Raw genomic sequence first — 25952 nt, 5'->3', positions numbered from 1 at the left:
AATTCCAGAGCAAAAGTTCCCTAGAAAATTTCCAGAAATTTACCGAAAACATTGCACCCTTTTGCAACCTTAGGTATAATAGATTAGAGCATGTCCTTTGTAACCAAGGATTCAGATTAATCTTTTATCAAGCTCCACAAAACACTTGTTCCTACATTTCCCAGAATACAACTCAATGGTGTCTTTTTATTTAAATTTTTAGAACCTGGTAAATCAGATGACCAAAGTTTGAAATACAGGCTTTTCGATAAAGTTCGAAGACTCAAGATCAATCTGAGGTTATTATTTTGTTTTAGTTTAATATACTCTTAGTTTCTTTTACTGAAATATTGATATACTATAAACGCTATACTCATGTTGTTTTATTATTTTGCGTGTGTTATGAGAATGGCCCACTGGGCAGTGAACCAACATGCATAAAAAAAAAAAAAAAAACGTCATGACTGTCAGGTTGCTTGTACCATTTTAAGTGAGTTACAATCAATCAACACTATTGAAGTTGTTATCTGGGTGTTAAATGATTGTAGTCAGTTAACTTTCTCGGTGAGCGGTGCATAATTCTTTAGTTTCACAATGAAGTTTGCCTTATATGAAGAAAAGAACACACGTGCCACACACACGGCTGAAACATATTCACAGACAATTTATTTTTTTATTTGAAATTATTTCACATCATAGTTGTTATTTTTCCTGTTGGAGATCTTTGTATTTTTATTACAACAGCCACAGAGGAGCAGCAGCAGCAGCAATAATAACAATAAGATTATTAATAAGAATAACCCAGCAGGAGAAGAAGCAGATCAATGCAGAGAAAGGACTGAAAAAGAGAGAGAGAAACGTGATGGGAAACGCCCCTTTTCCAGCTGCCAAAAGAAAAAAGATTTGACTACAATGATGGGAAAGAGAGTTGTTGATGTTTTCAGTCTGTCAGATGAGTCAGGCTGTGCCCATGTACAGTCTAAGGCCCACATCTGACCTTCTATAACAACTGTTAAGACTCCAGCACAGCTGTTCACCACTAGGGACAAGGTACAAACTCTTTACAGTTTGTGTATAATAAAAAAAAACACACATCAAAGATTATAGACAAGAGGGAGGGATAGGGATGGGACAGGTAAGCACAGCACAGTGAAATCCACTGCATACAGAGAGAAGAGAAGAGGCGTTTCTATTCAACCATTACATGTTCTACAGTGCTACAGAAAAACCTTCCATTATAAACTCAAGGTGCTATGCTAGCCGGGGCAAGTGGCAGCTCCCAATGATTTACAGACTGTGGGATGAAGTTTTGTGGCAGGATTCCCACGGCAAAAGGTGTGATTTGGGGGAAATATGCATACTCGCTTTCATTGATACCACTCTGATGCATGTTTAAGCACAGCCAACAGCCAGTTAGTTTAGCTTAGCTTAAAAGGTGGAGTCAGTGATTGTGGAAAATTGTCAAAATATGTTAATACCTCCTCACAATCCGCAACCTGAAATATTGATATATTTATAGATAGGGCCTATTCAATGACTTTGACAAAAAAATGCTTTTGACAGCAAGCATTCTCCAGAATCACTGACTCCACCTTTAAAGCATGGGAAAAGGGGAAAGGGCTACCCACGCTCTGTCCAAAGGTATCAAAATGGAGACCAGCCAGCCACTGTAAATCTCACTTAACAAAGGGAAGTGTAAAAAGGACACATTGTGGTTTCAGTATAGGTTTATGTGCCGGACTGTTCCTTAGCTAGGTCCAGTGAATAGCTTGTCTTCACTGAGAGGTTGCCAGGCAAGGTGACAGAGACTTCTTCCACTTTACTTGTGTGGAACAGATATACACTCAACAAAAATATAAACGCAACACTTTTGTTTTTGCTCCCATTTTTCATGAGATGGACTTAAAGATCTAAAATTCATTCCAGATACACACTTGTACCATTTCTCTCAAACATTGTTCACAAATCTGTCTAAATGTGTGATAGTGAGCACTTCTGCTTTGCTGAGATAATCCATCCCACCTCACAGGTGTGCCACATCAAGATGCTGATCTGACATCATGATTAGTGCACAGGTGTGCCTTAGACTGTCCACAATAAAAGGCCACTCAGCAAAGCAGAAGTGCTCACTATCACGCATTTAGACAGATTTGTGAACAATGTTTGAGAGAAATGGTACAATTGTGTATCTGGAATGAATTTTAGATCTTTAAGTCCATCTCATGAAAAATGGGAGCAAAAACAAAAGTGTTGCGTTTATATTTTTGTTGAGTGTAGATATACAGTATAATATGGGAATGAGAAACAGTTGCTGGTAAACGTTTTTTTTTTATACCTTTGGACATAGTCCGGCCAGCTGTTTACCCCAATCTTTACGCTAAGCAAAGCTAAGCTAGCCAGATGCTGACTGTACCTTCATCTTAAATGCATAGACATTAGCCTACAGTACATTGATATCAACCTCTTTATCTAAATCTCATCAAAAACACGAGAAAGCCTATTTTCCTTTAAAATATCAGAACAGAACATTGTTTTATAAGGTACAAAAAACAAAACTTTAGTAAAGTTACATTAAATGATCAATGTGCTGATGTGTGGAACCAACAACCTTCATAAAAATAAAAAAAATTATAATGGCCAGTCTGTGTGGTCCACATCTGATATGATCATTCAGCAGGACTAGAACTTAAGTCTTAGGGGAAACAAAGAAATATCTGCATTGTTTGATATCCAAATGGTCAAACTTATATGATTGAATCCCCGCTAGGAGCAGCTGCAGTCCAAAAGTACCAGCATTGGTATTGGCATTCTAGAAAAAAATCTATAATCAATCGAACCCAAAATGTCTCGACCAATAGGATGTGTCAATGCTCATTGGGTAAGATCCTGGCAACAACCAATCGGGGATCAAGTTAGATGGGATCTCTCCATTTCAGTCCTTAACCTCAGTGAGATAGTGATCAGACCCTTTATCATATTTCAAAAACCTTTTATAAAACACAATTACAAAATAAAAATAACCAGATGACGCTGCAACATGTACATGCAAAAAAAAACAAGGATAAACAAAAAACGACTAAACAACAAGAACAAAGGAAAAATAAATGTTTGCTTAAAGTGATCAAAATCAAAGAGGTCGGAAACTTAAAAAGGATATCATGAAAACATCATTTTGTTAGATTACAGTGCACTATGTGTGAAAAACAACAACCACACACACGTTAAGATGAAGGCAACGGCAGCCTGCCCACGAAGGGAGGCCCAGAGAAAAATTACAGAAAAGGAAGAAGGAAAAAAGTAGGGATTTAATAGGAATTCAAAAAAATGGTTTCAAAGAGAGGAGGGAGGAGGAGACGACTATATACACTGGTATATACATCATACAGGATATGAAAGAGAGCACATAAGGTCCTAAAAGCCAGACCCAACAATGGCCCGTACACAAACCCCAGTCTTCGGGCCAAAACAGAAAAAAACTGCCATGGCACCCAATAAATAGGAAACAGAGTATATCTCATAGTGGACGGCATCCTGTCCTCTGCTGAAGCTTCGTCTTGATTCGACAACAAGCATTCTGAAAGGTCCACACAGGAATAAATAAAAATGGATGGATGTATTGTGTGGACCTGTCTTTTGGGGGGGGGGGGGGGGGGGTGGGGGGCGCCAACACGAGATAAAAATCAACCCCCAAAAACACATAGGCAGAGAAGAAGAAAAATGTAGATGGATCTCCACAGCCTTGCAGTGTGAAAGGGCAGTTACCAACAACGGTGTAAAATTCTTGTCACAATAAAACAGGCAACTTTTTGAGGGGAATGTAGACGGGAAAATTTAGGAAAGCCTCTTCTTTCCAATCTCTTTGTCCCTTTTATAGCCCCAGTGTGGTAGAATATGTACAATAGATTGAACTTATTCATCCATACACAGCCTAAAAATGTCACCCAAATGTATTATGGCCTCATATAAATATAGCGGAACAATTGAAAAACAAGAGCAATTTCGTCCAGCGCTCATCTGCAGTATAGGCACTGTGAGCCCACACAGTGTTGAGTGTTCTATCCACAGAGAGCTTCCACTAACAGACACCAATCAGTTCACCAAAGGAACAGTTCATTTGAATGAAGATGTTTGGCAAAGTGTCCTTTCCTCTTTTTCCAAAAATAACCAACCCTTAAAACAGATCCAAAAAAATAGCAAGAGGATATGGAAAATCCACAACTTTCTCAGCTGGTGGTGGTGAGTGAGTCTCTGTTAAAAAGGTCCATTGTAGAATCAACTGCAGTCCACTTTGCAGGTTCTACCTTAACCAGGTAAAGGTTACAGAGAGATCCATGTATGGGCGCCCCCCCCCCCCCCCCCCCTCTTTGTTGGCTTCTTGTGTAAATAGGTGACAAAAGAAATGAACAGGGCCTGTGTACTTCATTGGGATCCAGGAGAGAGAGAGAGAGACTGAGTAAATGGAGGTTTGAAAAAAGAGAAAACTTTTATAAATATTAGGCAGTCCCAGACCGCCCAAGCTACTGCTACACAATTGTCCTATTATTAAATAGCAAATGGGAGATCATGTACACTGAAAACAAATGAAAAAAAAAAGGAAAAGAAAATGTTCGCTGTTCCGACTCCCGAAAACAGTTCTGAAATGTCATCATGACTTGGGCTTATCTTCATATATGTTTATTTTTATATATGAAACACACAATATATGAAAAGCACAGATGTCTGAAAAAATATGCTCATTCGAGTTGATAAAAACCTTTTTCTAGTTTTTCTTTTTTCTCTCCTTTTTTTTTGTGCGTGAAACGTGTGGTGAATGAGGAAATAGGCACAGTCTCGCAACTGGTTTCTTCTGAGGTAGCGCCTCACCTAAACAACTACAGTAAAGCAGGTAGTGAGGGGCTGAAGTGACTTGACGCTTCACAGAGCTACATATATATATAGTGGGTCAGATTGGATTAGACAAACTGGAATGTGAAAATACAGGAGAGCCCTGATTGGCTGATTCAGGTTTTTTCCTCAAGACATGGACACGCCCAGACGTATGTGTGTGTGTGTGGGGGGTGGGGTGGGGGTTAACGCCTGGAGGGCTGGACTGACCCCCCTGTCTACACCCAGGGCGTCTAGGATGAGTTTTTTAACACACGCGAGGAAATTAAAACGCTCTAATGTTCATCTATGCAACCAACAGCAACAGCCAAAAAATGAACTGAATTGATACATACTGTATGTGTATCTACATTTTGCAACCTCGGCTATTCATTATTTCAAATCTCCTCCGAGGCTAACAACAATTCACTGTATGTTAGGAGTTTGATCATTTTACCAATGTGATTTAAACTTTGATTAAAATTGTTATTTTATCATCTGACCTTGTGTGTGATGGCATGTTTTTCTCCTTTGTTATGGTTCATTTATTGATTCTATAGGCTATTGTTTCTTCCTTATCTTAAAGTGTCAAGCGATCTATTTTTGAAAAGTGCTAAACAACTTCAGTGTACTTATTATGAATGAAATGTCTATCATATGCACCAGCATTGATAGAGAAAAATTAAAAGGAATACTCACACAAACAGTATCAAAGGATACTGCTTTGTTTCTCAACACTTTGAAATGCACGGACGAGCCAGTGTTGCCTTCACGGGCGCGTGTAAATTTCGGTGCACACACGAGACACTCACGGTGGTAGACAAGGGGGTTATTATGGACTGAGTATGAAAATTGAGAGACTGTATATGAAAGACGGGGTGAGACACAGAGTGACAAATGGGGTCCCTCGTGTCACAATATAGCGGCTCCTTAGGATCGTGTTAAAAGAAAAAAAAAGGTAGGTCCTTGGAACAATCGATGACAGAAGTGGAAGAAGGGGAGCAGCAAGGTCCATGTAGATTTCTCCTTTAAAAAAGGGTGTTTCCTGTTATTTCAGCTGATCCTCTCCATGGGATTATGTCACTGAGTTCCTGGTCTACTGATGGCGGCGATTGGAGATGATGTCACAACACAATGTTAACAATATATGAGCCTGTGTGCAGTGTGTGTGTATGTGTGTGTGTGTGTGTGTGGGTGTTTCCGGTTGATGTCTGTATGAGTGGATTGGTTTGTGCTCGATCACCAGGCCTCAGTGTAGCGCACATCCACATCTTTCAGGTTGGGCAGTTTGGCCTGCCGAGGAACACACACACACAAACACACACACACACACACACACACACACACACACACACACACACACACACACACACACACACACACACACACACACACACACACACACACACACACACACACACAGGGAAATGGCATCAACATCTTGGAACACACACACTCACTATGAGCTCACATGCAAAATACGATACTTCATTTCCCTCTCCACTTCTCACAGATCAAAATTATGTTTTATAATCAATAACACTGATACTGTGCGTACAGTAAATATGCCTCCAAATGCGGTGAGGCTAGCTTAGCACAAAGTCTGGAAGCCAGGGGGAAACCGTGAGCAGAATTGGAAAAAAAAAGCTCCCATACATTAATATGTAGATTTCTGGCTAACTGCGTTAAATCCAAACAACAGGTTATACTGTATTTGCTTAAGCCATTCTTAACCGTGTTAAATAAGGAAAGGAAAAAAGTTGTGTTGCAGTGTTACCTTGAGGTCCTCATATGTGTCAGCTGTGAGCTTTGTGCTGTTCATGTTCAGACTGCACAGACTCTTCATGGCTATAAAAAGGGCAACAGTAGCAATTAGCCACAATCACGTATGTATACACTGACAAACAACACAGTTAGTTAGCATGTTTTACTCTTAGATACAGTGATATGCAGGGTTCCCACACATTTTTAACAAGCCCAAACCACAGCGAGTTCTACAGGCATCCAATGCGGAATTGACAAAAAATGCAGTTCACAGAGTGGCCACTAAGGACCAAAACAGAGAAGTTTCTCATCGACTCTCATGTTAAATAGGCTGTTTTCACAGCATTATTAAACCTATTTAAGGCCTGGTCCAAAAAACATTCTAAAACATTGCATTTTAAAACAAAAAGTAATTCAAATACGTATATTTTGCATAACACATTTGTATAAACATGTTTAAACACTATCAGAATATTTTGTAAATTCAAAACATTTCCAAAACATTCCGTTTATTCCAAACCGTTTCCCAGACCTGGAAAACTCTTCTTTTATTTTTATTTTTTAAATCCTTCATTTTCCAGGAATGTAATGATCATGAGAACCCTGGATATGGTGCTATTGTGTGTGTGTGTCAACGACTTACAACTGAGAGCCAGAAGACCAGCGTCGGTGACTGGAGTCTCACACAGGTTCAACACCTGCAAACAGGCCAGGTGCTCCGATAGCAACCTCAAGCCTGCGTCCCCAAACTGAAGCAAGAACACAGACAGACAGGACACCAATTAGACATCAATTGAATTCCCATCCAAATACACAGTATTATTATTATATTATATTATTATGATACAAATTATTTGCAGCAAGACTGTAAATGTTTAATAAACAGTGTACTATAGATATGTAAATGCTTTTTATTTCTCTGTTAGCTGTTTTCTTTTTTTCCTGTCAACTCATAGTTGTGTTTTTGTTTCTGCAAAACACGATACATTTAGAAAAGAGGACATCAATTGGATTATTAGTGATTACCAATGTGTGTGTGTGTGTGTGTGAGTGAGTGAGTGAGTGAGTGAGTGAGTGAGTGAGTGAGTGAGTGAGTGAGTGAGTGAGTGAGTGAGTGAGTGAGTGAGTGAGTGAGTGAGTGAGTGAGTGAGTGAGTGAGTGAGTGAGTGAGTGAGTGAGTGAGTGAGTGAGTGAGTGAGTGAGTGAGTGAGTGAGTGAGTGAGTGAGTGAGTGAGTGAGGGAGCGAGTGAGCGTGCGAGCGAGCGAGTGTTCATGCATGCGTCCGTGTGTCTGTGTGCGTTTCTGTATGTGTGTGTGTGTGTGTGTGTGTGTGTGTGTGTGTGTGTGTGCGTGCGTGCGTGTGCGTTTGTGTGCGTGTGCGTGTGTGTGTGTGTGTGTGTGCGTGTGTGTGTGTGTGTACCTGTGTGGACCAGAGGTTGAGCTGTTTGAGTGAAGGCAGCTTGATGAGCTGCTCGGCACAGGCACTGGTGACGTTGGTGAAGGCCAGGCTCAGGTTCTCCAGGTTCCCAAAAGAGCCAGAACTCAAGAGGCGGGCCAGGTCTGCATCCTAACACACGGAGAGCAAATACAAACCTTCAATATTAAACTAGTCAAAAGGAAGTCTTTTTTACCAACACACTTGTCTTGTATTTGAATCGATATTCTTTGTCCTGTTGGGTGGACATTATGTACCACGTTTGTTAAAGGCGAGACACTGCATACAAAATCATTTGTTTTCCAAGCACTGGTCAATGTAGATCTTTTTTGGCTTCCATAACATGTATTCATTCATCCTAGAATAAATAAATGATCAAAAATGTACATTTCTGTTTTTATTTGACTGAACATTGTCTGTTTGAGTCTGTATATTTCTCCTACACAACCATCTTTAACGGCCATTATTTCAACAACAGTTTTTTTTCCAATACTGAACCAACAGTTCAATTCTAAAGAACTACAATCAATAAAACCCTCCATAAGCATTCTAAGCACTATTCTGAAGGTCTTTTCACAATGATTTGTTCATATGTTGTCAATTGTCTGATTTGTGATACACTTTGTTCTTAAAAACAATCGTGCAAATTTATTATTAAGACCTGTTCATAGATATTTTTTTTTACTTATAAAATGAAAAAAGGTAGTATCCAAAATCAGATCCGTAAAAACTTTCGACACTTCTAAAAATGGAATAAAGATGTACACCCCTGGCTTTATTCAACATCTATATTTTAGTTTTTTTTTAAAAGAGATGCAAATGTATACATACTCAGCTAGATATTGCCAGATTTGCATATACTGTATATTTTAATGCTTTTCAAAAAAAATAAAAAATTATATGATGTCAGAATGTCAGTAATCAACTGGTTATCTCACCGTGGACTTGGAGGGCAGAGTGAGCCGGGTAGGGCCTCCTTTCCTTTGCTGAGGAGAAGACAGACAGACAGACAGACAGACAGAAAGAGCTCAATGCCTTGTTGCAGGAACCTTTTCAGACAGCAGGTGGTGTGCGTGAGCAGCTGTAGGCATGCTGCGTTCACATCGTATTACGGGAGAAGCTTTAAAACAAAATACTGCTGGCCTACTTATTCCATATATCAATATAGAATGCCTTGTTCTCATAGAAAAATCCAGAAAAAGGCACAGAAACATGGACACTTCAAAATGGTTGTCAACTAGTTCCCATATTTCCTTACATGCAATAATGTTTTTGCTAGAATATATTTGGCCACAACAGACCAAAAAGAAATAATTTACCATTACTAACAAGCTAAATTAGGTTATAAATGATCATTTGTGGGATGATTTACTACTGGCCTTAATGTGATCATTATAAATGACAAAATACACATCCAATAATACAATTACTAATGGAGAATAGTTGTTTGGTCCCACACACAGATAGAAATAAAAACAGCTTTTTATTGCCTTGTATTGCTAATTACCTGATTTTGTTGCCAAGCCAAAAAAAGAGTATAAAGGCAGAAAAAGAACGACTCTAGTGGAAATACTGGTAGAATGAATGCAATACACACACATGCACACAGTGGCGTCACATTGATATTTCTTCATGTGCTTTGTGTAAAGTCTGAGAGTTGTCTTTGTTTTGTGCTTAAGTGTGTATACACAGTGCTGGTTCAGTGCTTCCCTAAATTACCTTTCACACATATACAGTGAATGAATGATCTCTGGTCTACAGACACAGTCAAGTCGATGGGAGTGTGTCATTTTCTATACTCTGACATTAAGAGGTTACTGAGAAGTGTGGACTCCCTCTAACACCAGAGCTGCCACCATCACATTAACAAACTTCCTCTACGATAAACGACAGAGCCGCGCACCATTCTCCTAAATGAAGTCATTGTAAGTGTGGTTGACAGGAAGGTCACATGCGTCACATGAGGACACAAGAATTTGTACTAAAGGAGAAACCGGTTGACTTGATTTTCTCTGCGTAGGTCTTCACCAAGCTAACCGCAACAAATGTGGGGCATGAGCTGGACTGTGTGTGTGTATACGTGTTGTGTGTGTGTGTGTGTGTGTGTGTGTGTGTGTGTGTGTGTGTGTGTGTGTGTGTGTGTGTGTGTGTGTGTGTGTGTGCGTGGATTTTAGTTAAGTTAAGCCATTGTACAGCACCCCTGTGTGTGTGAGTGTGTGTGTGTGTGTTGTGTGCATGCGTGCCTGTTCGCTTCTATGTGTTTGTGTGTATGCGTGTTTGAGTGTGCGGAGTTTGTGTGTTTGTGTGCGTGCATTTTTGTTAAGTAAGTCAATTTAGTCAATTGTACACAATGCACATTGAAATAGTTTTTTTTCACATATCCCCCCTCAAGTTTTCTACTTCGGAGGGGGTCAAAGCGCAGTGCCAGCCATAGTACAGCGCCACTGTGTGTGTGATGTGTGTGTGTGTGTGTGTGTGTGTGTGTGTGTGTGTGTGTGTGTGTGTGTGTGTGTGTGTGTGTGTGTGTGTGTGTGTGTGTGTGTGTGTGTGTGTTTATGTGCGTGGTAGCAGTAGTAGCTCACCAGTTCTTTGAGCTCCCTCTGTCGGTCACACAGCTGTTCGTACATGCGCCGTCCCACCGTGGTGCTCTCCAGTGTGGATATGATCTGCAGCTGGGTGTCTTTGTTCTCTATGATGTTGTACTCCAGCATCAGACAAAGGATCTGTGGACACACACATGGGAAACCTGCTCACTTTCACCCTTCAGAATAAGCTATATGTTACTTATAATCTACTCCCATGCGCAACACTTCTGCTATGCAATAATTTCACTCTACAAATCACTTTATATAGAGTATCATTATTTTATAATATCTTACTTATCTAAGCTATACTGATGACACTTTGATGTAAATGTTCGTACATACTACATACCCTTATCTACAAGTTATTTCCAGTACTTACATTGTGTCAATATTTTAGTATAATGTTCATACTTGTTAACCTATTCTTATATTAATATTTTTATATTTTCTTGTTAGGTTATACTTTGTTGCATTAAGCACATATTCTTAGACTCTTTTTATTCTAAATTGGAGCAACTGTAAAGAACCAAATTCACCCCCAGGGATCAATAAAGTATTTCTGATTCTGAAAAAACACATGAGCCCCAAACTTTGAACAAACTTTGCATACGGAAAGAGTAACATTTTACAATTGTTGACCAAGATGATAAGTGGGAACAGAATGTATGCCTAGGATATTAAGGAATAGGCAGGAACATCCCTTTACCCACCACCCCTTTTTTCCCAATGTTTTCTGCTTTCTGTCTTTTCTCTGTTTTTTAAGTATACTCTTAAACAGTATATTTGTTAAGTTTATTGATTTAATTAATGCATTGCCTGTGTTTAGTTTTTTTCTTTATACTTTGAATCTGTGATTATGATGTACATGTATGTGTATTAGTGTATACAAAAGGAATTGTCAATAAAAAAATAAAAATAAAAATAAACACAAGAGCCCCCTTTCACACATTGTTCCCATTAACTACCGGTAATACATTACTCAGAAAAACTAGTTATTTTCACTATTCACTCGTCTATACAGAGCCTTCTCTGCATCTTCCCCGGCATTGCTTCTAGTTCTTGGAGGTGGGAAATTGGAATTTATTTGGGAGCTAAACCCACACCAAAAAGAAGTATGTTAGCCTCTGCTGCTAAGATTTTGACCTTTAAGATTATTCCTAAGAACTTGTCTTTCTTTGCAACAGAAAATGGCTGAATTAATAATAATAAAAATAATTCTAATAAATCATATTGATTTTGCGCTTCTCTAGAAACTCAAAAGTTGCCTAACAAAAAAACTAAACAAAACGTAAAATTTAAAAATAGCCCTTCAATTCAGTCAACCTAACCTCTGCTGTGTTAGTAACGAGCTTCAACCATGATAGAAAAATGGTAAATAAACTACGCTACTAATGCAACACAAGAGAGAGAGCCGGATGAATTATGAAAATTAAAGACCTACTTCAACGGTGGAAATATGAAGCTGTATTGAACTCTGAGATCCTTTGTAGTATAAATGTGCAAATAATTTAGAAATCTGTTCATTCTAGCCTGAGAAAAGGCAGAAAGAGTGTTTTATGGTCTCACTGTCTAACCCTACATTTTCCCACGTGTGACATCACGCATAGGGAAATGTAGGGTTAGGATTAACAGGCCAGCTGGGCCAAAGGAAGACCGAGGGAAGAAAAACCTAATTTGTTATATTATAATAGCGATTTTATAATGATAGAACGCTGGTTCCGTATGGGTGAAGTATTCCTTTAAGAGAGGATTAGATAGCAACACATGACGTAGCTAGCCATACCTCCACCATGGTCTGGTTCCCACGTAGAGCCAGCAGCATGCAGGGACCCAGCTTGTTCTCAGCCAGGGACAGCAGGAACTTCTTGGTCTTATAACAGGAGCCCATCAAGATATGAACCTGGAGCAGAGGGAGGGCCAGGCATTAGCAACCACAACAAATCAATGCTTAGTTCATCATGAGTTCAACACTTGGTATTTAACAAAACACATGTGTATAGGCATGACTAGTCAGTATTTTTGGCCTGTCACTTACCTATGAAAAAGGCATGCTGATCAGTAATAACTCAAAGATCATGATGATTAAAATACCTAAACTGAAGCATTAATGAATGTATTGTTCCTGTGTTAAATCATGCATGAGATACCATGAATCCTAGTGAATTACTGATAGTTCATGAAGTATTAGATGGATGAATTCATGCATTAATTCAGTCATGAATTCATGATGATTCATGTACATTGATATAAAGTGCTACCCCTTTTTTGTTGCTGCTGGCAGATGTGCTTATGGGCATTATTTGATCATTTCCAGGGCAAATTGATCACATTTTGGGAAATACCTTGTTTCCTCCATCAGGGTACGCTCAGGGTTCTCCAAATCAAATCTAAGGCTTTTTAAGACCTTTTTAAAGATGTTATTCCAATTGCACGTCCATAAAAGTCTATAATATCTATCTACTAGCCACTAACGCTAGGGATCTTGTACACAAATCAATCCATGGCCATCCATTCGCTGCCTCTGACAGGACTTGTGTGTGCAGAAAAGTACAACAGATGCCCTGCTGTCCATTTTCAACTCTAAATACCGATTAAGATTTCCCCAAAAATAATTCTCTATTCTACAGAGGGATTAAAACACCAAGCCAAATGAATTTCAATGGCAATTTAAATGTTTTGCCTCAAACCCTTTCAAATGTCTGACCCTGGTGTGTCCATACACTCACCATACTGGCAAACAGCTCTCCGTCGTCATCACAGGCCACACCTCCTGGACTGTAGAGCTGGAACCAGCCATCTTTACCTGAACGCACACTGAGTAGGCAGGAATGCACCTGGAAAGCACACACACACACACACACACACACACACAGGCAGCAATGTGTTAAACGAGATCCCAGCTAATAGAACTTGTCTTTTCTTTAACGTTAGCCATGCACAAGTACACACACTCACCTCCTGCCTTGGGTCCTCTGCAAACCTTTGAATAACATATTTCAGTTCCCTATTGAGACAGAGAAACCAAAGAGAGTTTAAAAAAACAAAAAAACAACCTGGAATCCAAATAAATCTTTGAAGAACACAGTGTATGATGTCTAGTTGACTTACTTTGTGAATTTGGCATGTGCAAGGGCCCTGGAAGGAGAGAAAAGAAAAAGAGAAAATTGAGATATTACATTGTGAAACACTTGGAGCTGAGAATTATAATAAAACGAACATATATACAGTACATTTCTAGCAATATAGCACAGACTTGATGTTTATTATGTTCTATACAAGCATTAATGGATGTCAGATTTGGTTGGTTGGCCCTACAGTGTTAGGCTGATGACACAGAAGAACAATATTACTTTATATTGGTGGATTGAGCCAACAATGCGTTCAGATAGGTTTCAGAGAGACTGCAGCAGAGACCATTACCACATTTGCAGCATGTGTATACTGTGCAGCACGTGTATACTGTGCACACAGGCCACGGGAACTTCAAGGAAGTGTTTTTTACTTTACATGACATTTGAATGATGGGGAACGATCACTACAATTGGTTTTTTAGTAGCAGTTCCAAAGAGGTCAGCTGTGTGACGTCATTATGACAGCGTGTGTTTAACGCTAACACGTTCAAAGTAAAGTTGCAAATCATGGTTTTGCACATCAACCTGTGGCTCATGCTGCCATTTGTTTTGTATCCCCGGGGAATTTAAGGATCTCCATATACATTTTAAAATGAATGTATAGGAGTTTATACAACGTTTAGTCTCCACATTGTATTTCGTCCTTAATGGAAAAATGACTTCCTCCTCTATTTCTTTCCTGCCCTAATACAGCTCTGTAGAAATCAAATAAGCACACTTTGCACATTGTTGCACTCCTCCTTTAACACTGCAATACACAAGCAGTCCCTACAGTTTATGTAAAACACTTTTTGTGTAAGGCAGTTGTTTTCTGAAAGTGTGCATGAACCTATGGAAGTGTCAGTGTGTGTGTGTGTGTGTGTGTGTGTGTGTGTGTGTGTGTGTGTGTGTGTGTGTGTGACTCATTGTTTACTCCTCTACTGTACATGCTACTGGGGAGTATTGTTGCGTTTCCTAATGACGCCTGGAGCCATGCAGTGCACAAACAGTGGCTCAGGTGTGCAGCAGGTGCGTCCCAGTGTTAGACATCAACACCTGGTTTAGCGAGTCAATGTTAACGAAGCTCTGGGATCAGCCAGCCAATTACAAAGAAGGCCCGGGGCTCATAGCCAATCAAAGCGGGCTCTCTGGGGACAGGGAACCCACAGGAGGTGTGGTAAGGTAGCTCATAAACGTCAGCAGGCAGGCCCCTATGGGACCCTTTAAGGAAACATACTGTATGTACCAGAGACAGTTATCAGAGACACTGGAGGAAAATAAAGAGAGGAGGTGGGAGGGGGTGGCATGTAAGCACTAGAGTGATGCTGGTACAGTACATGAGTTTGGTTATGGCTGCACTGGTGTTTTTGGCTTGAATCAAAACAGCTCTATTCTGTATATTACTAAGTCCATGGTCGGATATTAGCTTGGGGGCAAAATGTCCCCGAAAGATCTGAATATGTTCTTGAAATTCATTCGACCGGGGATTTTGATGCCCCCGTAAAATACAGAATAATTTTTGGGAGGATTTAAACCGTAGCCAGAGTCGAATAATGGACCGCTCTTTAATGTGACCTTGGGCTGACAGGGATCCATTGTGTAGCGCACACATAGGAAATTGCCTGCAAAGAAGCTTTGAATCTAGTGCAGTGAAGGGATCATATTTGATGTATCATGTTTACACTTACCACCAATGTTAGCTTCTCAAAAGTGACATGTGTGTGTGTGTGTGTGTGTGTGTGTGTGTGTGTGTGTGTGTGTGTGTGTGTGTGTGTGTGTGTGTGTGTGTGTGCGCCCCCCCCGCCCTCCCTCAATTAATATGCTCAGTTTTCTTTTGCGAGTGATTTACCATTACAATTGTTTAAAGGTGCTCCAAGGTGTCAATTGCATGCTTCACATGTCCCTCTACTAAAAGACATGCTGTGTTTTCAGGGATTGTGTCCTGGATTCTGAGCACTGGCTTCTGAGAATCTTTTTGCTGCTCTGCTAATGTGCTGCTCTCACCACGCAGGCTGTGTACACATTGTGCAACTCAATGAACCTATTGCACGTTTACAGGAAGGCCCTCCACTATACCACAATGAACGTCACAGCTTCTCAAACCAAGATAAAAGAAAGCAAAGGAACGACTTAGGGAAAGTCATGCACATTTAAACCTACTGTACATCATTTCATACATTTCAGAAGGGATTTGAATAAAAACATATGATGTATGATTAATATGCCACCATATGGATTACTCAAAACAATACACATACAGCATCAGTTGTCTTTTTAGGAGATGTTTAACCGTGGGTGGTGAAATGAAACTAATTACGTGAGTACTTCTGTAGAAGTCTATTTAAGTAAAAAATTTGAAGTGATATTTTAAACTTTCTTTTTCCTTTACCAAAGCTCTTATAGTATATATTAAAGACTCAAGCATGCAGCAGTGTATGAAGACGGTAACATTAGCTCTGCATTATATAAAGCAGCTACAATGTGAAAACACTGCTTCAATCTTTCTGCATCTGTGATGGCCGGTGCTTCAACCTTGTGTAAGGTTTTGAAAGCAGTGGCCTAGGCTCATCAACCACTTCCTGCTGCTCTAGAATCTTGATTAACACAAGACGTGCACGATAATAACTGCAGATGAGTGTATCGCAATGTTCATCAACTCAGCGGTCGGACAGACAGAGGAAGCTGTTAAGGAAGATTTCAAGCTTTTTATCGTTCGTTTTTCAATTACTTTTATGAGAGAAAATGTATTTAAAAAAAAGGAATCAAATGCAAGTGTGAGCTGATGTATGCAATATCTGAATACTCACTCTTTAGGGAAGGGGATGGGCTGCAGCAGGCTGGCCAGGGCAGGTCTCCAGTCATCGTAGTCAGACCTGAAAAAAGGAACAGTCCACAAAACAAAAGATGGAGGGAGTCAGTGCACAGTCAGTGTATACAATCATGTTTAAGTGTATACTTCTAACGACGTACTACTTTTCGGACATGTTGAATCGGTTAAATGTTTTGGTAAGTTGAAAAATATTATTTTTTATTAACTTACTATTTTCTTTTATTTCTTTTTTCACACATGTTTTCAAATAGAATGAAACTAAACTAAATATAGTGTCAAAGGGATGGTGTGGCCCTCGATCAGTGAAAAGTCAGTCTGGAAAAACGAAACCACCAAGAGGGTGAGCAGTTGAAATATGACACAGCCCTATACGGCGCTGATTTAACAGAAAGTGGAGCAGCAGTTTCCCATTAGTGTAAGTTAAGCACTTTGTCACAAATCGGTCCAAAAGGAATACAGATCACGTTTTAGGCATGCACCTTGTTCGGTTACAGAGCCCCGACACACACACACACACACACACACACACACACACACACACACACACACACACACACACACACACACACACACACACACACACACACACACACACACACACACACACACACACACACACACACACACACACACACACACACACACACACACACACACACACACACACACACACACACACACACACACAGTGTGACTGCTGATCCACTTTCACACAGTGTAATCAGCACCGGGGCTCATGCATTAATTCATTCAGGCCTGTTTTCTGTTTTAACCCATTAAGTGTAGGCCAGGCATGGCTACAAGACACTGAGTTGGACCTCTGGTGTTACACGACAGAAGAAGAGGAAGAAGTGTAGGCCTACAATGATCAGTTCTTCAGGCCATTCTTACGTAATGTCACCTTTACAAACTGACTACATGACACTGCATGGGTAATCACGGGCGTAGGTTATGTTCCATTATTGGGGGACACATGTTCTAAGCGGGGGGTTCTGCTCCCCCACAACATTTGAGCATCAAACACTTAATTTCACATTTTGTTGAATTGTTCTGCACCAATTTGTGACTTTTCTGCATTATTTATTTATGGTGGAAAAGTCCAAAAGGTGTGGAAATGTCCATCTTTAATGCAAAAGTATCTATAATGCTAGCCATTCATCCTTAGACACAACCTAACCCAATTGTGAACTCACAGCATCTTGAGGATGAGAGCGAAGCAGCCCAGGACTCTGTCTGCCTGTGCAGGCAGCTGGATGGACAGGGTGTTGACGGCCGGGCTGACCAGCAGACAGTCGATGAGGTTGGGCTCGCTGTCGCCGCCCGACGGACCCCCCTTCCGCCGGGCGTTGGCACAGTTGTTGTTGCGCTCCATCTCCACCAGGATCTCACTGGAGTTGACCACGGAGGGAGGGGGGGAGAGGGGCAGGGCAGGGGGGGCAGGGTTGGGGCTAGTGGTGGGGGCAGGGTTATGGTTGTTGGAGGCAGGGTTATGGTTGTTGGGGGCAGGGTTAGGAGGCTGAGGAGGGCTGGGGTTAGCCGACAGAGGCAGGATGGTGGCGGGGAGCGGCGTGGAAGGCTCGGGCCGCAGCAGGCGCAGCGGCATGGGCGGCTTGCGCTCGTTCTGCTGCTGGCAGCCATTGCGGATCTCCTTCAGGCTGGGGGAGTTGTCCCGACTGCAGGGGACAGAGAGAGAGAGAGAGAGAGAGAGAGAGAGAGAGAGAGAGAGAGAGAGAGAGAGAGAGAGAGAGAGAGAGAGAGAGAGAGGATACAATGTATGAGAGAACAAAGGGCTCCAAATGGGGGTGTAAAGAGTACATGAAAAACCCATACTGGAGTATGAGTAGAGATACCTTACTGGAGAAATGACTCCTATTTTACCATTAGAGTAAAACAAGTCGCCTTTGTTTCATCCACTTAATAGTACAAAAGTATCTGTTTTTCTTTTAAATATGTGAGTAGCTTGTATGTAATGTAGGCTCAAAGATTCAAAAGTACAAACACCAAACTGAAACTGTATTACTCTGGTACATGTAAAGGTCCTGCATAGACGTTGCCTAAAATATTTTCCATTGAATTGTAGTGGAGTAGAAGTATAAAAAAAAGAAAAATACCCAAGTAAAGTACAAGTGTGCAAGTACTTAAAATAAGTAAATGTAATGACAGGAGGGCGAGAGAAGAGAGATGACGTAGGCAGAGCCAGGGGAGATGGGAACCAGAGCAATGGCTCCTTTGTGATCTGCAGTTTTGGAAAATTCAGCTAAGAATGTTTGTCTCTGGGGTGAGGGTGTCTAAGGACAGGATGCCAATTAGTTAAGAAGGCTCTAGTCGTACATCTGAAGTCAACAAAAAGCCCCATGGACCTACAACTAGAAAATAATATGACTATTTAAATATAGATCACTGGTATGAGGTCAGCCGGAAAGCAAACATGACGTGATTAGGTTTTGGCAACGGAATAACTGCTTTATTTTAATGGAACACTTTCTTCTCTATTTTGCCATGACAAAATGTTCTTTTGACAGAAATGAAATACCACATGTTGTAACATCAGAAGAAAAAGTATTGTTTTTCACAAGAATCCACATGTAGACAGCATCTGCTTTTCACTCTCATGCACTGAAATGTATATTTCTTTATTTGAACCTATGATTAATGGAGGCCATTGACCTCAAAAACTAAACTGTTACAGTTAATAATTTTTGCCCTGATTAAATTTACATTAAAAGGCAATGGTCTGTTTTGTCACCTAGTCATCTAGTCTATATCAAACCCATAAGAGGAATTTTTTTGAAAATAAGACGCAGAAGCCACAACAACAGGCCTTTTTAATAGTATGTATTTATTAGTTTCTATCCACTGTTAAATTGTATAGGTTGTGTATGTTTAATGCACTGGAAAGGAACATGTTAGTACATTGCAATGAGTTTAGGCTATAGATGGCTTAATGTGGTCTGACATAGGTGGAAAGAGAAGCGGATCAGCTGAGGGAGAGAGGTGGAAAACTGACAAGATCAAATGTGACGGTGGGAGATGGGCGCGCCGAGAGTTTACAAAAAATTCCATTGTGTTCGAGGAAAAGGATGTGACGCTGCCCTTTGTGTGTGTGTGTGTGTCTGTGTGTGTGTGTGTGTGTGTGTGTGTGTGTGTGTGTGTGTGTGTGTGTGTGTGTGTGTGTGTGTGTGTGTGTGTGTGTGTGTGTGCGCTACTGACTGACTGACCTGTTGATGAACTCCTCATAACAGGAGTAAATGGCGGCGAGACACACAGCCACCAGGTTTGGCAGGACGCGTGGGTGAGGACACTGTCCGGTGGGGCCGTGCATACTGCAACACACATACAGGTTTACAGGTTAAATACCAGGGTTCACCTCTGTACACCACATGGTACATTTGAATGGAGACCTTAGAGGATTTTTAAACCCGAGATCAATAGGGTGTCCATATAAAAGGTTAACAAATATGTGGAACAAAATACAAGCAGACATATGATGAGTTTATTTGATAGGGACAGACGCTAACCCTTGAACAACAAAACTCCAATGTACAGCACCACCACAGCATTTATAGCTAGTGCTATATTCCCAATGCCCATACCTGGAAGGGCTTTCTAAATAGTCCCCCCCCCCAAGAAAAAATTTAATAATTCTCAATATTACAGGGGCATTCAAAACCCGTGTCAGCCCTTCAATTTATTTTGGCCCTGCACCCGTCTTATTTCCTACCCTGGCTAACACAGTTAATGAGGTGTGAGAAAATCATTGGGACACTTGATCAGACGACTGAAGCTAATCAGACATGGCGATAGTATGACAATGTTCACGAGACACACCGTCCATCCAAGCATCTTGCTCATGACAGCGGCTCACCTGTGGACAAACTTCTTGACCACCTCCATGCCAGCATTCAGCTCGTTGAGAGCCAGGATGTACTCCTGAGTGAACAGACGCAGTCGGGGGCACTTCCCAAAATCCTATCAGAGACACATACAAGACGAGCACAGAGTTAAAAACATACAAATTAAACCAAGGCCAAAAAGACAGAATCGCTGTTCTTGAAAGGTGTAGTTTTAAATGTCTCCCTTCTCCAAAACAACCGATTCTGATGATCAGCTTGTTATCAGGAGTTTATGACAAGTTGATGGTTCTGAATCAGCTGTGTTGGAGCAGTTGGAGAAACACTGAGTTAGAGGATGGAGGTACATGAAATAGAATCATATCTAAAAGAGCCTTTGGGAAATAAATCCTTTTTTAAGCAGACTGGGAACACTACATCATTTACAATGCCTTGGTCTGACTGTTAAGTCCACTGTATGGGGTCTAATTCAACTCCAGTGATTCTGGAGAACCCTTGTTATCAAAATCACGACCTCTGTTAGTGGCTGAAAGAAAATCTGGTCTTATGACAAGGCCTAGGCTCTGTAAACTGGTTTGTAAACACAGAGGCCCACAGTAGCTGGCACCATGCCCGTTTACAGAGCCTAGGTTTTTTCTATTGCGCACACGCAGTACGGACAGGTAGAGGTAGCTCGTGAGGAGATATTCACTGATTTTGACAAAAAGTGATTCTCCAGAATCGCTTACTCAACCTTTAATGTTCTGACAAAATGAAAATAATGACTTATTTTTTTATTTATTTTTTATATGTAGGCCTATAGATATATAATTATATAGATATTTTTTGGGCATTTTTATGCTTTATTGATAGTGCAGAGAGACAGAGGTGAAATGGGGCAGATAGGGGAGTGACATGCAGAGAACGACCGCGGGCGTGAATCGAACCCGGGTCTGCTATAATCATTGAAATAAGAGGTATGTCAGGGAAAGCATAAACCTTCACGAAAAAAATAAACAAAAAAGTTACACCTTTGATAAAGTGGACAAACTGAATGCATTTCTTATGCTACTACTATGAAGGATTTGAGCATTTTACAAACGTATCACCAAAGACATTGACACTGCAGGCAGCAATATAACAGTCATCAAAGCCCTGGAGGGAAGCTGATACCTTATTCTAATCCCTATAACTGAATGTTCCAGGCAGCTCCTGAGAGAGAGAGAGAGAGAGAGAGAGAGAGAGAGAGAGAGAGAGGGAGACAGAGAGAGACAGAGAGAGAGAGAGAGAGAGAGAGAGAGAGAGAGAGACACAGAGAGAGAGAGAGATAGAGAGAGACAGAGAGAGAGACAGAGACAGAGACAGAGACAGAGACAGAGACAGAGACAGAGACAGAGACAGAGACAGAGAACTTTCTCACCATATTATGTTTGAGGATTCTCTGGACCACAGGAGTGAACACTTCAATGACGACCATGGACCGTGGCCGCTCCCGACAGTGCTGCAACACGCACACGCACACACACACACACACACATGACCGTCAACAGGAAGCACTTTTCATAAAAGCTCTGAGACTATTTATCTTTGCAAAGGAAGCTATACTGTATGTTCGCTGTGGTTCTAATTTTAGACATAAAACTGCTGCACGTGAGCTCACCTTACAGAAGAACTCACACAGGTCAGGTGGGGGGTGGTTGTTTTCCAGGAGAGGAGCAATGGCCTGAGCACAAACAACACACACACACACACACACACACACACACACACACAGATAGGAGATAGGTGAATATTTCCATATCCTATCACCTATTTCCTATTTACCCTGGCCGATTGCCAGCAGTATAGATCTGGGCAGGAAACCTTTTGGAAAAAAAGCCCACACGTGAGCTACACAAACATTACAAGCCCCTTTTACAATCCAAACCGTTCTGTTTCCGTCCATAATGCCGCCATCTGGGCATCCACATCGACAGTCCCAAACACACAAAGTGTCGCTGTCTGGCAAAAACCTTGTATCTCCTTTTTTATTTTTTATTTTATTTAGAAAACAGTGGTATTGGTCACACTTCATGTGTGTGTGTTTATTTATAAAGTTTTAACCAATGAAAACGATTAAAAAAGAGCTTAAATGTGCACTATGTAACTTAAGGTGTGTCAGAGAAGTGAAACATTTTCTAGGCTTATTTTCACAAGTGAATAAACAAACTTTACTGACAGGAAAATTGGAACCCTTAGAACACTGTATGAAATTAGAAAGCTTTACTCAAAAGTAATGTTTTCACTGTTGTTGTTGTTGTTGTGGCCCATAGTATTCTTTAGACACATATTCTAGTCTTTCATTTGGTTCCAGATGCCTCAAAATGATTTTGTTTTGATTTATGTTGCAAATTATGTCATACTAAAAATGACATGTAGAAAAACATGATGATACGATGTTTTGTAAATAGTGCACTTTTGATTTGGTTTAAAAATACAGTGTTTTTCTTTAATATTTACTGAAAAATGACTGTTTTGGAAACACAAGGATTTCTGCCTGACAGCGACGAATAGGCCTACAAAAATGTAACATACACAAATAATGTACATGAGGGAGAACCTATACTATCCTTCAGTCTAAAGAGCAAAACAACAAGAGGTGGATCCCAAGAAGGTTAATGATTAACTGCACATCAGATATCCCTTTATAGAGACAGTGGACTTGATACGCACCACAATGATGTTCTCATGATCCTGAGAGCTGAGGTGAGAGTTCTGTGTAGGAGGAGAAGCAGAGAGGCAAAACACAGGAGTTTAGGGAATATCTAAATATCGTGTGTGTGTGTGTGTGTGTGTGTGTGTGTGTGTGTGTGTGTGTGTGTGTGTGTGTGTGTGTGTGTGTGTGTGTGTGTGTGTGTGTGTGTGTGTGTGTGTGTGTGTGTGTCGTATTGGAATTCATTTTTAAAGGTCACCTATTATGTGAAATGCACTTTTTCGTGTTATGTGATTGTCATGTGTTGATGTGGATGTGTGCATGAGTGGGAATATGACTGAGCGTGTGTGTGTGTGTGTGTGTGTGTGTGTGTGTGTGTGTGTGTGTGTGTGTGTGCGTGTGTGTGTGTGCATGCGTGTGTTAGTACATGCGTGAGTATGTGTGTGCGTGTGTGTGCATGCGATGCGTGTGTGTACATGCGTGAGTATGTGTGTGTACATGTGTGTGTGTGTATCTACCTCAGCCAGCAGTGTAGAGATGATGTGCAGTGGAGCCTGGTGTATGGACTCATCCTGTAGTGGTGAGGTGAGAGCCATGTCCACCAGCGCTCTGATCTCCTTCAGCACCACGTCCCAGCGACTCGGGTTGTTCAAAACCTTACGGTACTTGTAGATCTTTTTCTGAATTGAAGAAGAAAAAAACACAGCGTACATACAGTCAATACCTGGGAAGCCATTTTGGAATAGTATTATGTTTCTGTTCCCTGCCTTGTAGCTGTGAAACAAGCACTTCAACATATTTGTCAACCGTGTGAAATTCTGTGCTTGTTTTGTTTTTGGGCCTGTGAGTGAGTGAGTGAGTGAGTGAGTGAGTGAGTGAGTGAGTGAGTGAGTGAGTGAGTGAGTGAGTGAGTGAGTGAGTGAGTGAGGGAGGGAGGGAGGGAGTGAGTGAGTGAGTGAGTGAGGGAGTGAGTGAGTGAGTGAGTGAGTGAGTGAGTGAGTGAGTGAGTGAGTGAGTGAGTGAGTGAGTGAGTGAGTGAGTGAGTGAGTGAGTGAGTGAGTGAGAGCTGTGTATAATAAACCTATCATGACACCTTTAAAAAGTATGGGCAGCAGTTATTTTTCACGGGACAGCTTTTGATGACTGATGCCTGAGAATATGTGTTGAGTGTGGAGGAGGATATGAAACACAGCGAAACCATGAGGATGCAACAGTGAGGTCTGCTAGCGCTCTGAGCTACGTCAGGCACACTTCCTTGTTGGGCTCAATGGAGGATGTGTAGTGATATGGCTGTTTTTTTCTCTTCTTTTTTTTATTGATAGCACTTTGTCTTACCTCTTTGTGTATGGAAAGTGCTATATAAACAACGCTTGATGTGATATATTATATGATGTCTTGTCTTAAGACCGTATTGTCTAAGATACAATTTGATCCTCATAAAGGGCTGTTAGGTGCCACAAAAAATGGCGCCTCAGACCATTGGCAATATAACAAATACTAATATTGATTGTTCTGCAATATCATTTATATTAGATCTTCAAAAATAAGGAACAGCAAAGTTGAAAGACAGTACAAAATGCGGTGTGTTTTTGGACTGTGTTGACATCAATGAATAGTTCAAGACAAACAGTAACCTTACCTTCCACTGCAGGGAGTGAAACCACTGGTCCCTTAAGTAGCTGTTTGCAGCCTGTGGTAACACACGCGCACACACACACACACACACACACACACACACACACACACACACACACACACACACACACACACACACACACACACACACACACACACACACACACACACACACACACACACACACACACACACACACACACACACACACACGCAGAGAGAAACAAACGATGTGTTAAATGCGATCCCAGCTAATAGAAAGCAATCCCACAGACAAGGGATTCATGACATTGGCTTGCAGTCAACTACATCCTGAAAGAGGCCAGACAGATTGAACAATGTAAGTCAACATTAACCTACAGTCACAGATAGTTGAAGAGTCATTTTCGAACATGTCTAACACAGTGTGTTTTATTGCATGTTTAATAAGGCCTGTAGTGTCTGCTGTAAAGGTTCAACATCATAGTCATGAACAAAGGTGAGTGTGCAGCTACCGGAAGCAAAGCACACAATGAGCCAAGTTAGTTTTGCACCACTTGTCCAATCCAATTGGGTAACTAATTTAGCTATCTATTCTATACATGTTTTCTGTTGCCATTTATCTTTTCTTTTAAGGGTAATTTGTTTTTGTGTTTTTTTGTGTTTTTTGTTTGTACAATAGTGCCCTGAGTAGATGTGGAGGCGCTGTTCTAATTGTGTCTGTAGTTATGCTCTTTGTACTCGCCTGCAGGAAAACAAAGCAATACAAAATATTTAAAAAAAGAAATGCAGTAACAGTAAACGGGCATGGTTTTTGCTAAATAAATTCTTAGCGTAAAAGCTTAACAACAGTCTGTCCCTGACTCAGGCCTACACTAAACGAGCGAGTGACTTGGTTGTAGTTGGAGTTTCCCCATTAGTCGTTGCTCTGTCAAAGTGAATACATGTCTCAGTCTTGTCTTACGTCCTCAAGAGACTGCGGGGCTTTGTTTTGATGCTCTAGCCCCCACGAGAGGGACACTCATGCACAGAGACTTTTAGGCCCAACGCTCTATCTGTCACAGTATTCTCCCAAACCCCAGGGCGCCGGCTACAAACGAAACATTCCGTGGAGAAGCAAGATGTGAAAGAAAGCCAGATACTGTATGTTGCTTACTGAGATAGTTGATTAAGGATTCATGATTCAATATGTCCTCAACTGTAAAGAAGTTTCACTGTGTTTGGATAAGATTCTTACAAGCTTCTATTCC

At 40.9% G+C, this 25952-nt stretch overlaps 1 protein-coding gene across 1 annotated transcript in view; it reads right to left on the bottom strand.

Moving 5' to 3' along the window:
- Positions 1 to 679: 679 nt before the first annotated feature.
- cmip (c-Maf inducing protein) overlaps positions 680 to 25952 on the bottom strand; it is a gene marked incomplete at its 5' end in the record, with an annotated part of 47476 nt that continues 22203 nt past the window's right edge. The window contains 19 exons of the mRNA XM_080027724.1: positions 680 to 6135; positions 6620 to 6690; positions 7250 to 7355; positions 8027 to 8173; positions 8980 to 9027; positions 10624 to 10764; positions 12410 to 12526; positions 13353 to 13460; positions 13582 to 13630; positions 13735 to 13761; positions 16544 to 16609; positions 17760 to 18239; positions 19785 to 19889; positions 20432 to 20535; positions 21817 to 21897; positions 22057 to 22119; positions 23109 to 23150; positions 23607 to 23768; positions 24728 to 24787. Coding sequence (XP_079883850.1) covers positions 6082 to 6135; positions 6620 to 6690; positions 7250 to 7355; positions 8027 to 8173; positions 8980 to 9027; positions 10624 to 10764; positions 12410 to 12526; positions 13353 to 13460; positions 13582 to 13630; positions 13735 to 13761; positions 16544 to 16609; positions 17760 to 18239; positions 19785 to 19889; positions 20432 to 20535; positions 21817 to 21897; positions 22057 to 22119; positions 23109 to 23150; positions 23607 to 23768; positions 24728 to 24787 — 2031 coding nt within the window. The 3' untranslated portion in view covers positions 680 to 6081. The remainder of the gene's footprint in view (positions 6136 to 6619; positions 6691 to 7249; positions 7356 to 8026; positions 8174 to 8979; positions 9028 to 10623; positions 10765 to 12409; positions 12527 to 13352; positions 13461 to 13581; positions 13631 to 13734; positions 13762 to 16543; positions 16610 to 17759; positions 18240 to 19784; positions 19890 to 20431; positions 20536 to 21816; positions 21898 to 22056; positions 22120 to 23108; positions 23151 to 23606; positions 23769 to 24727; positions 24788 to 25952) is intronic.

This window comes from Ammodytes marinus, assembly GCF_949987685.1.
Source record: "Ammodytes marinus genome assembly, chromosome: 5".
Classification (NCBI taxonomy): Eukaryota; Metazoa; Chordata; class Actinopteri; order Uranoscopiformes; family Ammodytidae; genus Ammodytes; species Ammodytes marinus.
Note: the sequence above shows the minus strand (reverse complement) of the source record. Positions and strands in the feature narration are given on the sequence as shown.